The 14223-nt window shown below is 41.2% G+C and overlaps 1 protein-coding gene across 4 annotated transcripts in view; it reads right to left on the bottom strand.

Moving 5' to 3' along the window:
* MRE11 (MRE11 double strand break repair nuclease) overlaps positions 1–14223 on the bottom strand; it is a 46174-nt gene that overhangs the window by 21292 nt on the left and 10659 nt on the right. For all 4 annotated transcript variants that reach the window (XM_032772813.2, XM_075061724.1, XM_075061725.1 and 1 more), the window contains exons 7-12: positions 13441–13555; positions 11709–11894; positions 10495–10666; positions 9647–9727; positions 8999–9125; positions 3135–3238 (exon numbers count right to left, since the gene is read on the bottom strand). In XM_032772813.2, the coding sequence (XP_032628704.1) occupies positions 3135–3238; positions 8999–9125; positions 9647–9727; positions 10495–10666; positions 11709–11894; positions 13441–13555 (785 nt within the window). The remainder of the gene's footprint in view (positions 1–3134; positions 3239–8998; positions 9126–9646; positions 9728–10494; positions 10667–11708; positions 11895–13440; positions 13556–14223) is intronic.

Below are 14223 nucleotides of genomic sequence, written 5' to 3'. Positions count from 1 at the left end.
GTGCCAGATATGTTAAACATTCATATGCCCCTTCAGCCACCATTCCAGAGGACATGCTTCCATACTGATGACGCTTGTTAAAAAAAAAAAAAATTGGTTAATTAAATTTGTGACTGAACTCCTTGCGGAAGAACTATATGTCCCCTACTCTGTTTTACCCACATTCTGTCATATATTTCAAGTTATAGCAGTCTTGGATGATGACTCAGCACATGTTCATTTTATGAACACTTTCACTACAGATTTCACAAAACGCAAAGAAGGTACCAATGTGAGATTTCTAAAGATAGCTACACAGCACTCACCCCAAGGTTTAAGAATCTGAAGTGCCATCCAAAATCTGAGAGGGACGAGGTGTGGAGCATGCTTTTAGAAGTCTTAAAAGAGCAACACTCTGACGCGGAAACTACAGAACCAGCAAAAAAGAAAATCAACCATCTGCTTGTGGCATCTGACTCAGATAAAGAAAATGAACAAGTGTCGATCCGCACTGCTTTGGATTGTTATCGAGCAGAACCCGTCATCAGCATGGACGCATGTCCCCTGGAATGGTGGTTGACGCATGAAAGGACATATGAATCTTTAGCACATCTGGCACATAAATATCTTGCGACGCTGGTGTCATAGTAATATTCCTCGATTTGAATCTTAGAGTTCAAATATAAGGTACTAGCATGAAGTCCTCTAAGCTTAATCTCCAGCTTAGATCTGATAGGCTGCCACCAGGTCAGGAATTGATAGGGCCTGACCCCCCTTTCCTCTCTCTGGTGTCCCCAACCCTCCCCTGGGGGGACCTCCAGATAACCTGTTTCTCTGCTTCCCAAGAGATAAGCGTTCTTTTCCCTCAGGACAATTGAGATGCAAAATACCAACAGCTTGGCTTTGCCTTTCCCCGTTCCTGCCTTCCCGTGAGGGAGACAGATACCTGATACAGAGGTTTCAATTTCTCTGCCTTACTAGAAAAAGAACTTCCACAAGTTTTGAAAAAGAAAGCTTTATATAGAAAAAGAGAAAATACAGAATAATAACTTGCATAAAAATTAATACAGGCTCCTACTTAAGAAAATATGAACAACCCAGTCTGATTTAAAAAATAGCCAATTTAAATAGACCAGCAATCACACACAGTAAGTACAAAGCAAAGCATATCATAGCCGATTTTACTTTGTTTCCGTTTTGTACTCACTGCCTTTTAGTAGAATGAGAAGAAGATTGGAGTTAGCAAGATAGCTTGTCCCTCACAGCCGAGGAAGCAACAAAGACCCAGCAATCCACGTCTGTCAATACAACACAAAGCTCCTCCTAGCCGAATTACTTTGTTTCTCTTTGTACTCACAGACTTTTAGTAGAATATTTGGAGATAAGATGGAGTTAGAAGAAAACTTGTTTACTCATAGCCAAGGAAACAACAAAGACCCAGAGTATACAAATTCCCGCCCCTGACTTTTAAATCCAGTTCTCTGATTGGTCCTCTGGTCAGGTGTTTGGTTCTCTTTGTTCCCCCTTTACAGGCAAAAGAAAATTAACCCTTACCTTACCTATCTACTTATGACAGCTGGCTACAACCGTGCCATGTGAATGCCTATTCTCATTTTCAGGTGACATTGTAAACAAGAAGCAGGCAGCATTATCTCCTGCAAATGTAAACAAACTTGTTTGTCTGGTTGATTGGTTGAACAAGAAGTAAGACTGAGTGGACTTGTAGGCTCTAAAATTTTACACTTTTTTTTTTTAAACACAATTCTACATTTGTAAGTGCAACTTTCAAGATAAAGAGATTGCACTGCAGTACTTGTATTAGGTGAACTGAAAAATATTATTTCTTTTGTTTTTTTACAGTGCAAATATTTATAAACAAAACTAAATATAAAGTGATCACTGTAGACTTTGCATTCTGTGTTGTAATTGAAATCAATATATTTGAAAGTGTAGAAAACATCCAAAAATATTTAAATAAATGGTATTCTATTATTGTTTAATCACTTAATTACTTTTGTTAAACCACGCAACAGTCCTACTATTTACACTCATTTCAGGTGGCTTAGGTGACAGAGATTGAGAGAGACAGAAATATGAATATATTAGGGACCTACAAACCAACTAACAAAAAAAGAAAGTCCCTGCTTCAAAGAGCTTACAATCTAAATATAAAAAAGAAATGGATATAGACAGAATATAAAGAAACAATGAGCCAATACTGGTCAGCATGATAGGCTCCGCACAGGGACTAACCATTGTCAAGTTTTTTGTTGGCATCCTGAGAAAGGGGAATTTTGAGGAGGTTTTAGGAGGAGGATAAGTAGTTAGTTTTGTGGATGTTTACTGGGAGCTCCTCCCAAGCGTGAGAGGCAGCATGAGAGAAAGCACGAAGTGGGAGATGAAGGTTGGTGCCACAGGCTGATCTGAAGCGAGAGAATTAACACCTCGATAGCCAATAAGAGATGATAGGCAGGATGGGGATAGACCATGAAGGGCCTTGAAAATTAAGACAAGCAGCTTATGCTTGATGCAACAGAGAAGGGGGAGCCCAGTGGCAGGATGCAAAAAGAGGGGCAACATGGTCAAAGCAACGGGCTTGGGAGATGATCTCAAAAGCATCATTCTGAATGAGGAAGACTGCATTTGTCACGACCAAAGAGACCAAAGAGAAAGATATTGAGGATGAGAGCCTGGACAAGAATTTTACCTGCATGGATAGATTAGAAAGCTTATATCTTAGAGATGCTAAGCCTGTATGTGAGCACATAGAGAGTGAGAGCCGAGTGAAACAGGATACCCAGGTTATGGCCCTGAGTGACATGCAGGACGCTGGCACTGTCCACAGTGCTTAGGAGCTCAGTTTAAGCCATGCTGAGCTTGAGCTGATGGCCAAACATCCATGAGGAGGAGATGTCAGAGAGATAGCACACGTTTCAGTTTGGACAGAAAGAGAGAAGAGAGTTGTCAGTACAGAGAGGGAAACAATTTGTGTTTGCAGATGAGATTACCCAAAGATAAGATGTGGAGAGACACAAGAAGGGGCACCAAGGACAGAGCCTTGTCAAACCTCCATAGGAAAAAAACTATCACAATAGCAATCAAACGTGTGATTTCATAAATGCACCAAGGACTTAAAAACACAACAATAAAGTTACCTTCTCTGCTGTCTGGAAATATTGCTTCACAAGGTCTTCCACTCTCAGGGTTGTCCCCTCCGAAGCAGGTCTTCTAAAGAGGTTTCCAAAATTAATCTCATCTTCTAGAAGAGAGATAAATGGGTTCTTATTTTAATAGAGTTGTCTTCACACATCAATTTAAGTGTTAAAAGCTACTAACATAACCCTGATTTATTATAATACAAAAGGTAATAAAAATTGCTGAAAATAAGACTCTTGCAACAGCACTGGCCACCACTCTAGGAGTTCTTCTATAACTTAAATTTTCCACAATAAATACCCTGACTGCTCATTCTACTCCAATAATAAATATACAAATATGCCCAAATAGAATTCCATCCGTAGAAGGCATAATAATAAAACCCCTCCAACCCTCCTAAAATGCCTGGAAGAAGACAGGGACTGAGCAACAAAAACTGGGCTCTGACAGATCAAAACGAGAGCAAATTTCAAAATCAAAGGCCCCTCACGGAGAACGCCATGTCAGCAGCGCCCTCTCTTACATTGAAGGAGCTAACGCTCAAATGTCTTTGCCAATTTCAAATGCAGCAGGAGGATATGGAGAGAGAGATGGTGTCTCAAGCAGACAGGTCCTAAGCTTGCATTTAAGGCCCTACAGGTTAAAAACAGTGCTTTGTACTGCACTTAGAAACTTACTGACAGCCAGTCAGACACCAGAGCACTGGTGTAACATGCTCCCAATGTGACGCTCTGCATAATAAATGGGTCACCACATTCTTCATTAGCTTGAATTTCTGAAGGTTAGAACATATTACAGTAATCCGATGAAAATAGGAAAGAAATATGGATGCTGGACTTCAGAAAAGCAGACTTTGACTCCATGAGGGATCTGATGGGTAGGATCCCCTGGGAGGCTAATATGAGGGGGAAAGAAATCAAGGAAAGCTGGCTGTATTTTAAAGAAGACTTACTGAGGGCAAAGGAACAAACCATCCCGATGTGCAGAAAGAATAGCAAATATGGCAGGCGACCAGCTTGGCATAACAGTGAAATTTTCATTGAGTTTAAACACAAAAAGGAAATTTACAAGAAGTGGAAACTTGGACAGATGACTAGGGAGGAGTATAAAAATATTGCTCAAGTATGGAGGGGTGTAATCAGGAAGGCCAAAACACAACAGGAGTTACAGCTGGCAAGTGATGTGAAGGGTAAAAAGAAGGGTTTCTACAGTATGGTAGAAATAAGAAAAAGGTCAGGAAACGTGTGTCCCCCTTAATGAATGGGGAGGCAACCTAGTGATGATGTGGAAAAAGCTGAAGTACTCAATTCTTTTTTTTGCCTTGGTCTTCACAAACAAGGTCAGCTCCCACACTGCTGCACTGGTCAGCACAGTATGGGGAGGAGGTGAGCAGCCCTCAGTGGTGAAAGAACAGGTTAAAGGTAGGGGTGGGCAAACTGCAGCCTGGGGGCCACATCCGACCCTTCAGATGTTTTAATCTGTCCCTTGAATTCCTGACAGGGAGCAGGGTCTGCGGCTTGCCCTGCTCCACACGTGCTGGGGCTCTGCACGGCTCCTAGAAGCAGTGGCATGTCTCTCTTCCGGCTCCTACACACAGCAGCAGCCAGAGGGCTCTGCACACTGCTCCTACCCCAAGCGCCACCCAGGAACCATGAGCATTCGTGGCCCACCATAAAATTTCCATATCCAGATGTGGTCCTCGGCCCAAAAAGTTTGCCCACCCCTGGGTTAAGGACTATTTAGAAAAGCTGAACATGCACAAGTCCATGGGTCCAAATCTAATGCATCCAAGAGTACTGAGGAAATTGACTGATGTGATTGCAGAGCCAATGGCCATTATCTCTGAAACCTCATCGTGACTGGTCCTGGACAATTGGAAAAAGACCAATACAGTGCCCATATTTAAAAAAGGGAAAAGGGAGAACCCCCGGGACTACAGACCTCACCTCAGTCCCTGGAAAAATCATGGAGCAAGCCGTCAAGAAAACCATTTTGAGGTACTTAGCAGAGAGGAAGGTGATCAGGAACAGTCAACATGGATTCACAAAGGGCAAGTCATGCCTGACCAAACTGATTGCCTTCTATGATGAGATAACTGGCTCTGTGGATATGGGGAAGGCAGTGGACATGATATACCTTGACTTTAGCAAAGCTTTTGATATGGTCTCCCACAGTATTCTTCCAAGCAAGTTAAAAAAGTATGGATTGGATGAATGGATAATAAGGTAGATAGAAAGCTGGCTAGATTGTTGGGCTCAACAGGTAGTGATCAACGATTCAATGTCTAGTTGGCAGTTGGTATTAAGCAGAGTGCCCTTGAGGTTGAGATAGGGTCCAGAGCGACATAGACAAATTGGAGGATTGGGCCAAAACAAATCTGATGTGGTCCAACAAGGACAAGTACAGAGTCCTGCAATGAGGATGGAAGAATCCCAGGCACCGCTACAGGATGAGGACTGACAGGCTAAGTGACAGCTCTGCAGAAAAGGACTCGAGATCACAGTGGATGAGAAGCTGGAAATGAGTCTTGTTGCCAAGAAGGCTAACGCATATTGGGCTGCATTAGTAGGAGCATTGCCACCAGATCGAGGGAAGTGATTATTCCCCTCTATTCAGCACTGGTGAGACCACATCTGGAGCACTGTGTCCAGTTTTGGGCCCCCCACTGTAGAAAGGATGTGGACAAACTGGAGCGAATCCAGTGGAGGGCAATGAAAATGATTGGGGGGGAGGGGCTGCACATGACTTACAAGGCGAGGCTGAGGGAACTGGGATTATTTAGTCTGCAGAAGACAAGAGTGAAAGGGATTTGATAGCAGCCTTTAACTACCTGAAGAGCGGTTCCAAAGAGGATGGAGCTCGGCTGTTTTCAGTGGTGGCAGATGACAGAACAGAGAGTAATGGTCTTAAATTGCAGGGCAGGAGGTCTAGGTTGGATATTAGGAAACACTATTCACTACGAGGGTGGTGAAGCACTGGAATGGGTTATCTAGGGAGGTGGTGGAATCTTCATCCTTAAAAGGTTTTTAAGGCCCGGTTTGACAAAGCCCTGGCTGGGATGATTTAGTTGGTGTTGGTCTGCTTTGACTAGGGGGTTGGACTAGATGACCTCCTGAGGTCTCTTCCAATCCTAATTTCTATTATTCGATGAAAGGATAATTGGCAAGGTCCATATCAAAGAGAAAAGATCGCACGCTTCCTGTGAGGCACAGAAGGAAAAAGTAACCTTGGCCACAATCACACCCTGAGGATCCAGAAGTCCAGGACCTAGTAATATATTTAAATATGCACCCATATTCCAAATGGTGGTTACAATCCTTCAGTGAAAGGTGCCAAATTATTCTTTGCAAACGCTTTAGACTACTTCCCACAAGTCATGCATATTATCTCTGTCTTACCCAGATCAAGTGGCAGCTGGCTAGCATTCATCCATGCCTAAAGTCAAGACTTGGTTTCTTGAGCAGAGGGTACACAACTCCTGCATAGAAAAATACAGTACTGGCAAATTTCACCAACAGTAGAGCCAGTATCTCTCTGCTGGCCTTCACTAGATAGCAATTTCATCTACAAAGTAATATGAACATTCTACTCAAGACGTCACCTGTAAATTATGGTGACTTGTGTTGCCTTCCTTCTCCAAGAGGGCCACCTGATCAATAGTGGAACAATAAACATTATCAGGTCCCTCCAAAGCACTGATAGAGAAATCAGCTGGCTAATCAATATTCTCCATCAAAGCTGCCCTGGAAGTTCACTTGTTCCATCAGACTCGGAAAAGATCTTCAAAAACAGGTCCCTGAAGGATAGGTTCATACTAACTTCAAACCAGAAGGACAGTGGTTACTCAACAAATCCGTAATATCCATCTGTCCAACTTCCAATTCCAAGCCAAACAAGATCCCGAGAGAGTGCTCAGTTTTACTAGTGGAACTAACCACATCTTATTACAGTAGTAATGCCCAAAAATTACCCCCAGGTCAAGAACCTCATTGTGCTAGGCTTTGTGCAAAAATATAGTCAGCTATATCAACATCCCACAGAAGTTATAATCTAAAATTCTGAGCTGATCTAGAAGAATCAACATCTACAGACACCATGGACTAAACCAACCTCACTTACTTCAGCACCACTATAGCTGAGTAATCTGATAAGCCCAAACAGGTCTTTTCCATTGGAAAAGACTACAACACTAGTCCAATCCTATCCCCATTCTGGCACTCACACACAATGTGAATACACTCATCAGATCTAGCCTTGTAATGGGAAATCTACATTTGAGGTCAGATGTAAAAACTCCAGCTGTATCCCTTCACCTTCTGCTGAATCACATATCCACCTGGAGACAACAGTGAACCTGTAGTGTCTTCCAATCAGATCTGTTAAACATGCAAAGTTAAGAGCCTCATTCTGTACTGAGTCATGAATTGTATTAATTTTACTAGTCACCCATCCTGTGTTAAAAGGCATTAAGCAAAGAAGTCACTGAGACACAAACGTTCACTTTTCAAAGGAGAGCTGCGTATTAAGCAGACAAGTGAAAAGTACTAAGTGATCAAGCTTACAGTAGCTATTTTGTAGTTTCAAAGGACTAATAAGATAAAGATTTCTAAATAAATTATATGCTCAATTAAATTAAACAATCCCACCCAGAAGAACAGCAACCTAATTCAAAATTAGTTAAGAGCTTCTTAAGTGTGTTTACTAACTGTGAAGCATAATGTTTTCAACTTAATTCAAGTGCTGCTGTATACACACCTGTCAATGGAATTAGATTACTTATAAAGCACTAATGTACATTAGAAGTCCATTAGATCAGCACAGCATGTTCTTATGCAAACCACATCTTCATTAGTGACTATAAGGGATTCATTATTAGGACAAAATTGTCAACAACTATTAACCAGTTATTAAAAATTCTGGGCATAGTAGGATTTACATTGTGACAAGTGGCTGCTATTTTAATGGCAGGAACACACTGATAGAAGGCACCTGGAATAGGATAATCTGGTAATGGATCAAGGCAAATAGATCACACTATTCCGCATCAAGCGCTCTGATTCTTACTAAATCCAAAAAGAAAAACATGGCACCATTTCAGATTGGGATTTTAGGCAAAGATTTAGCTACTAGGGTTTCAGAGAAGTCAAATATACCTCAGCAAATTCATCTACAAGTTGTAGGACAAATATGTCTTAAGCATGAATGTACTAAGTGAATGGATGCAGCCAGGAAGGGAAGAGAGAAAAACCTCTGATATCCTCCATGTGAGCACTGACTTATAAAGGGTAAGGGAAGTTTGTATGTGGATAATAAGGCTATTTCCTACCCCCAATGCTGCTCAGATGTTCTGAAGTCAGGACAAACTCCTTCTCAAATAGGTAAGTGGTTTGACATGTCTCAAGGAAAGAAATCACAGAAAAATTCAACTCTCCAAAGTTTTCACAGCCCCATGGATGCTTTTAAATCATATAAGAACTGCTATTCTACCTCTCAATTTGTTCACTTATTGAGAGCCCAACTGTGATGCAGTTTTATGCACAGCATTAAACACACAGTTCAGAAAGGTACTCTGAGGCCATAAAGTCACTCTCTATAAACTCCTCTGCACACTAAGATTTAAAACAACAACAAAAAGAACACATACTCCTGCAAAAATTGTATGGATTTGGAGGGGTCCTTGCAGACTTCTACTGTTAGAGTCTTGGTCCTTGACTAAGGTTCTAGGTGCTATGGTAAAGAAAAATAATAATACGGTCTCTGTTAATTACATGTTTTACACAGATAGCGCACCTCTAAAAATATTGGTTTTAAAAGTTAAATAAAACTTCCTATGTTACTTTTAATGGACAAATTTTGTTTTTACCATTTTTCTCTTTTTGCTCACGATGCCTGAAAAAGTGTATAATGTCCTTTGGATTAGCTGTCCTTTCCACGAACTTCTGACTGAAACGGTGAATACTGAATGGTTCAAAACCTCCACTGTAATCAACCTAAAATGAAAATGTCACAAGATGAAATCTGGGATAGAGGCAAGGAAATCAAGCACTTCAAATAGTCTAAGATGTATCAGTTTCTTTCTCGCTCTCTTATTTTTTTTAAATAAAAGTCTGAACAATGAGCCAGTCAGGTGCTAATGTTAACACCATACACTTAATTACCAATCGAGTCTCTGACTCCTACGTCTAGGGGTGCTGCAAAGGTGGCATGTATGCCTCTGTAAAGAGCAACATCACATTCCTTAATATCTAATAACACGTTCTATCCCACCAACCAATACAGAAGGATCAGTGGCATGCACTGAAGGGAATCCCATACAATCGCCTGCTGGAAAGTACTGGTCATGCCACAAAGGCTCAGGGTACATGTACAGTGAGGGTGGGACTTAAAACAAAACAACGCAATTTAAATTGCGTATGAGCAGGTAAATTATTAAATATAAAACTTGTAAAGAAAATATAGCATAAAGCAATCAAGTTAACAAGAGTTTTAGAATAAAGCAACTAAGTCTTACGCGTAATCTTATGAGAGGTTTTTCTGGCTGGCGTGGATTTCCCAGACGCTCTCTTTCCGCATTATCCAACAGTGTTTCAACCTGAGCAGCACAAGCAATGAAGGGGTAGATGTAAAAGTTACTCTTCAGCACCTATTACTTTCCCTGGTTATAGCTACGTGGACCTTTCCAGCCATTGTCTAAAACTAACTGTGTTGGGGGAAAAAAGTGTCTGAGTAATAAAGAGCTTATGCACATATGCATAAGAGACAGCAGAATTTGGCCAAAAATGTGTGAAACACAAAGACTCGATCTCAGCAAAAGAGACTGTGGTATTAGAATTATTAAGTTTCCTGCTAGTAGCTAACAAGCCTTCTCAGGTTTTCATTAGGTAGTTTAGTGTCATTAAATATTATGAAGTTCTACAATATGTGAATACTTCTGTATTAGATACAGCTGTGATCCTTCACTTGATGGGCAATTCTAAGAAAGGGAGGGGGTGGCCAGTATTGATAGACAGAGTAATGAAGAGACTTTAAATTAAATTAATGGAGATATCCTACCTCCTAGAACTGGAAGGGACCTTGAAAGGTCATTGAGTCTAGCCCCCTGCCTCCAATAGCAGGACTAAGTACTCATTTTTGCCCCAGATCCCTAGGTGGCCCCCTCAAGGATTGAACTCACAACCCTAGGTTTAGCAGGCCAATGCTCAAACCACTGAGCTATCCCTCCCCCTGAGCTATCCTTCCCCCTAAGCATCAGCATGTCGGCGGCATACATGGGAAGAAAGTGAAGGTGTTCCAATTTCCAGTCCTATGCTAACCACAAGATCATATTCCTTTCCTACTGTTCAAATACAAGGCAGTTACCTTTTCTATACAGAATGCTTGTACTGCTTGTGTTACTTTTGGATTGTCTGGGTTAAAAATGTCTGGATGATCAGCAAGAACAATGTCCTCTATGTAGAAACTTCGTACTGTTTCAAGAGGAATCTTCTCCATATTCATTTTTTTGCCTTTAATGTGCAGCAAACCAATGTGCCTGGAATTTAATAATTTTGGAAATGAGGACAGATAAGTCACAAAATTCAGATCAAAACTCTCCTTCATTCTTACGTCAGCCTCACTGAAAATCTGTAAAGCAGTAACAATCTGCTCAGAGCAGTACTTCAGGTCGTGCCCTCAGGACATTACAGCTGTAAGGGCCAGATTGCACTAGTCATTATATGAAAGCATGTGCATGTGTGGAAGTAGACAGGATGCAAGAGCCCCTTCATTTTTCCAGGCTAACTCCACCTAAGTGAACAGAGTTGTACCTACTTACAAGGCTGAATTTAGCTTAAAGAAGCCAGGGCTAAGTTATCATAAAATACTGATTTTAACCCTTTGGTTAATTACACTATGTAATAAACTGCCAGACAGAACACCACTATATCTCAATCTATTCCCTCTTACTTCAATAAACGTATCTTCTGTATAGGACAGAAGTAGGCAAACTACGGCCCACAGGCCACATCCAGCCCTCAAGTTCCTGCTGGGGAACAGGGTCTGGGGCTTGCCCTGCTCCCATGCTCCAGCCCGGGAGCGGGGTCAGAGGCTGCTCCACACACACACGCGACGAGGTTCCCAGAAGCAGCGGCATATCCCCCTTCCAGCTCCTACACTTAGGAACAGCCAGTGGGCTGCATGAGCTGCCTCCGCCCCAAGCGCCACCTCCGCAGCTCCCATTGGCTGGGAACTGTGGCTAATGGGAGCTGCAGGGGAGGCACCTGTGGACAGGGCAGCGCACAGAACAGCCTGGCCTCACCTCCACATAGGAGCCAGAGCAGGGACATCCCACTGCTTCCAGGGGCTGCTTCAGGTAGGCGCCACCCAGAGCCTGCACCCCTGATCCCATCCCGTGCCCCAACCCCCGATCCCTCTCCCACACCCAGACCCCCTGCCCCAGCCCAGAGCCCCCTCCTGCACCCTGAACTCCTCATTTCTGGCCCCACCCCAAGGTCCACATCCCTGGTGTAGGAGATGTCCTGCTTAAAAACAGCATGCGAGAAAAATATTAGAACAAAACTCAAGAAAACACATACTTTTTTATAGCTTCCCCTGGCGACAGAGAAGTAACCACTGAACTTCCAGGCTGAGATACATAGAAAAGTTGCTGTTCATTTCGGGTTGGAGCTATTTTACATTCATGTTCGTGACCCCAAATAACAAGGTCAATAAAGTCATCTAAAAACTGCTCTGGAATGTAATTGGTGGCTCCATGTTTACTCCTGTTTCAAAGAAAAGGAAGAGAATTAGAACAAAGTACAGTTTTGGCTGTTTTGGGGGAGCGGCGGGTAAGGAGAAAGAACAGTTGTAAAGCACTAATTTATATAATAACCAATATTACAGATAAATTTGGTTTGGATTTTTCCAATATTTGGCAATGCATATATTTCACATGCATATGGACAATAAATATTCCTCCTTTCTATTCCTTGCACAGATATGAGTTATTATTCAAATGCTGAGTTAAGAGAAATACTATTTTGCTTGATTTTCAATAGTTATTTTTCCTCACAAGAAGGCAGCTAAAAAACTCAACCACCATTTCTGTTCTAACATTAAGCTTATTTACTTCTATTCCCCCTACCCTCCAATTCTTTTCTCCTTTCACTTGTGAAGAGCACGCAAGCCTTTTCCCCCATATGAGCTTCTTTCCCATCTCTCAAGCCTTTTTGTTACAGCCTCCGTTTAAAGGAAAAAATTCCTCCACTTCTCTCTTTTTAGTGTTAATCCTAAATATTTAATCCTCACTTCCCACTCCCCTTTACTTTTTTTTTTCTCTCTAAAATGGGGACCCACAACAGACCCCTTCTATCCAGTTATTGCTGCTCCTTCAGCCAGCTGGATGGGGTCAGTAATGAGCACTATCTGATGGTGCTCCCTCTACAACATTCCTGAACAGACGAAGAGCAAAACGGATGACAATATTGTGATTTTCACTCTTTGCCTGCTAACACTTCTGGGAAAATAATACATGTGAAACAGTACAACCATGTACAATACTCTTGCCATGGTAGGTTTTTAAAATGTTGGAAAGTGCAAATGAAAACGTCAGACTTGCAAACCCAACTTATTTATATCTTTTGTGCCATTCTGTACTATAATCAATCCAGATATAACATGCAAATTTATACACTCATATTTCTCCTCACACACACAGAAGTAGTTCAGAGTAGTTCAGACAATTCACAGTTGTTTTGTGACAAACTGCACCCTCCCTGGAAACTCAGTTGAGAAAGCTGTGCTGTTTTCAACCTCCTTGTTCAGAGGTCACCCTTTCCACCAAGTATGAACTCCTTTACTCCACCCTTCTTTCCATATGTCTTTTCTGTAATCAGATCAGCTGGACAGGGTTGTTACAGAAAGATTTGACATATTTCACTTTCTTGATGCACCTAATATCCAACAGTCTTAGGGCTAGTCTACAGTGGCATGCTTTACCATGGCTTGTGTGGTCATGGCAGAGTTCTGGAAGAGAGCTCTCTCAGCATTCTAAAAAAACCACCTCCACGAGGTGTGTGGCTCCCAGCGCTGGTGCACTGTCTACACCAGTGCTTTACAGCGCTGAAACTTGCAGCGTTCAGTGGGGTGTTTTTTCACACCCCTGAGCAAGAAAGTTGCAGCGCTGTAAACTGCCAGTGTAGACAACCCTCAAGGTAGCAGGTGTCAGGTCATGAACCTAATATTCCTACATAGCATTTAAATATTTTTGTTGCACAAAACCATACAGCTACTTAGAAAAAGAAAATCATAATCAGTCAATATTGTTACCTGTTCTGATGAATTACAAACAAATTAAACCAATTATCTTCATCTTCCTTTGGTCTCAGCATGGTTACCTGCTTATTGACAAACATTCGATATAGCCTCTCATCTGGTATAGATCCTGGAATGTCCATGGCAAAATGTTAACCAATGTTACTGTACAATAAATAATATTTTATCAGCAAAAGCATGGAAAGTGAAGTTGTGTGGCAAGCCTACACCTTATCTTTTGATTGTTAAAGAACCTTGAGGCACTAACATGGATTTGATCAAGGTAATTTTATTATTTAACATACTCTGTCTCTAAAATGGAAACCTCATCAACCTGAAATCTAGTCCTTAAAAAAAAAAGAAGTTGAAATTAATTTCAGCAGCTATTACACCTGCCCTTGAGTCCCTCTGCCAATTATCAGGTTTTACCATTTTTTAATATTATATATATTAGGGTTTTTGATTAATCACAGTTAACTCACGCGATTACTGGTAACTTGACTAAAAAAACTGATTACGATTAATCATACTGTTAAATAACAGAATACCAATTGAAATTTATTAAATATTTTGAATGTTTTCCTACATTTTCATGTATATTGTATTCTGTGTTGTAACTGAAATCAAAGTGTATGTTATTTTTTATTACAAATATTTGCATTGTGAAAACAAAAAATTGTATTTTTCAATTCACCTCATACGAGTATTGTAGTGCAATCTTTTTGTCGTGAAAGTGTAATTTACAAATGTAGATTTTTTTTGGTTACATAACTGCACTCAAAAACAAAACAATGTAAA

Source organism: Chelonoidis abingdonii, chromosome 1 (genome assembly GCF_003597395.2).
Source record: "Chelonoidis abingdonii isolate Lonesome George chromosome 1, CheloAbing_2.0, whole genome shotgun sequence".
Classification (NCBI taxonomy): domain Eukaryota; kingdom Metazoa; phylum Chordata; order Testudines; family Testudinidae; genus Chelonoidis; species Chelonoidis abingdonii.
The sequence above is the reverse complement of the archived record's forward strand: the minus strand, read 5'-3'. Positions and strand labels throughout refer to the sequence as shown.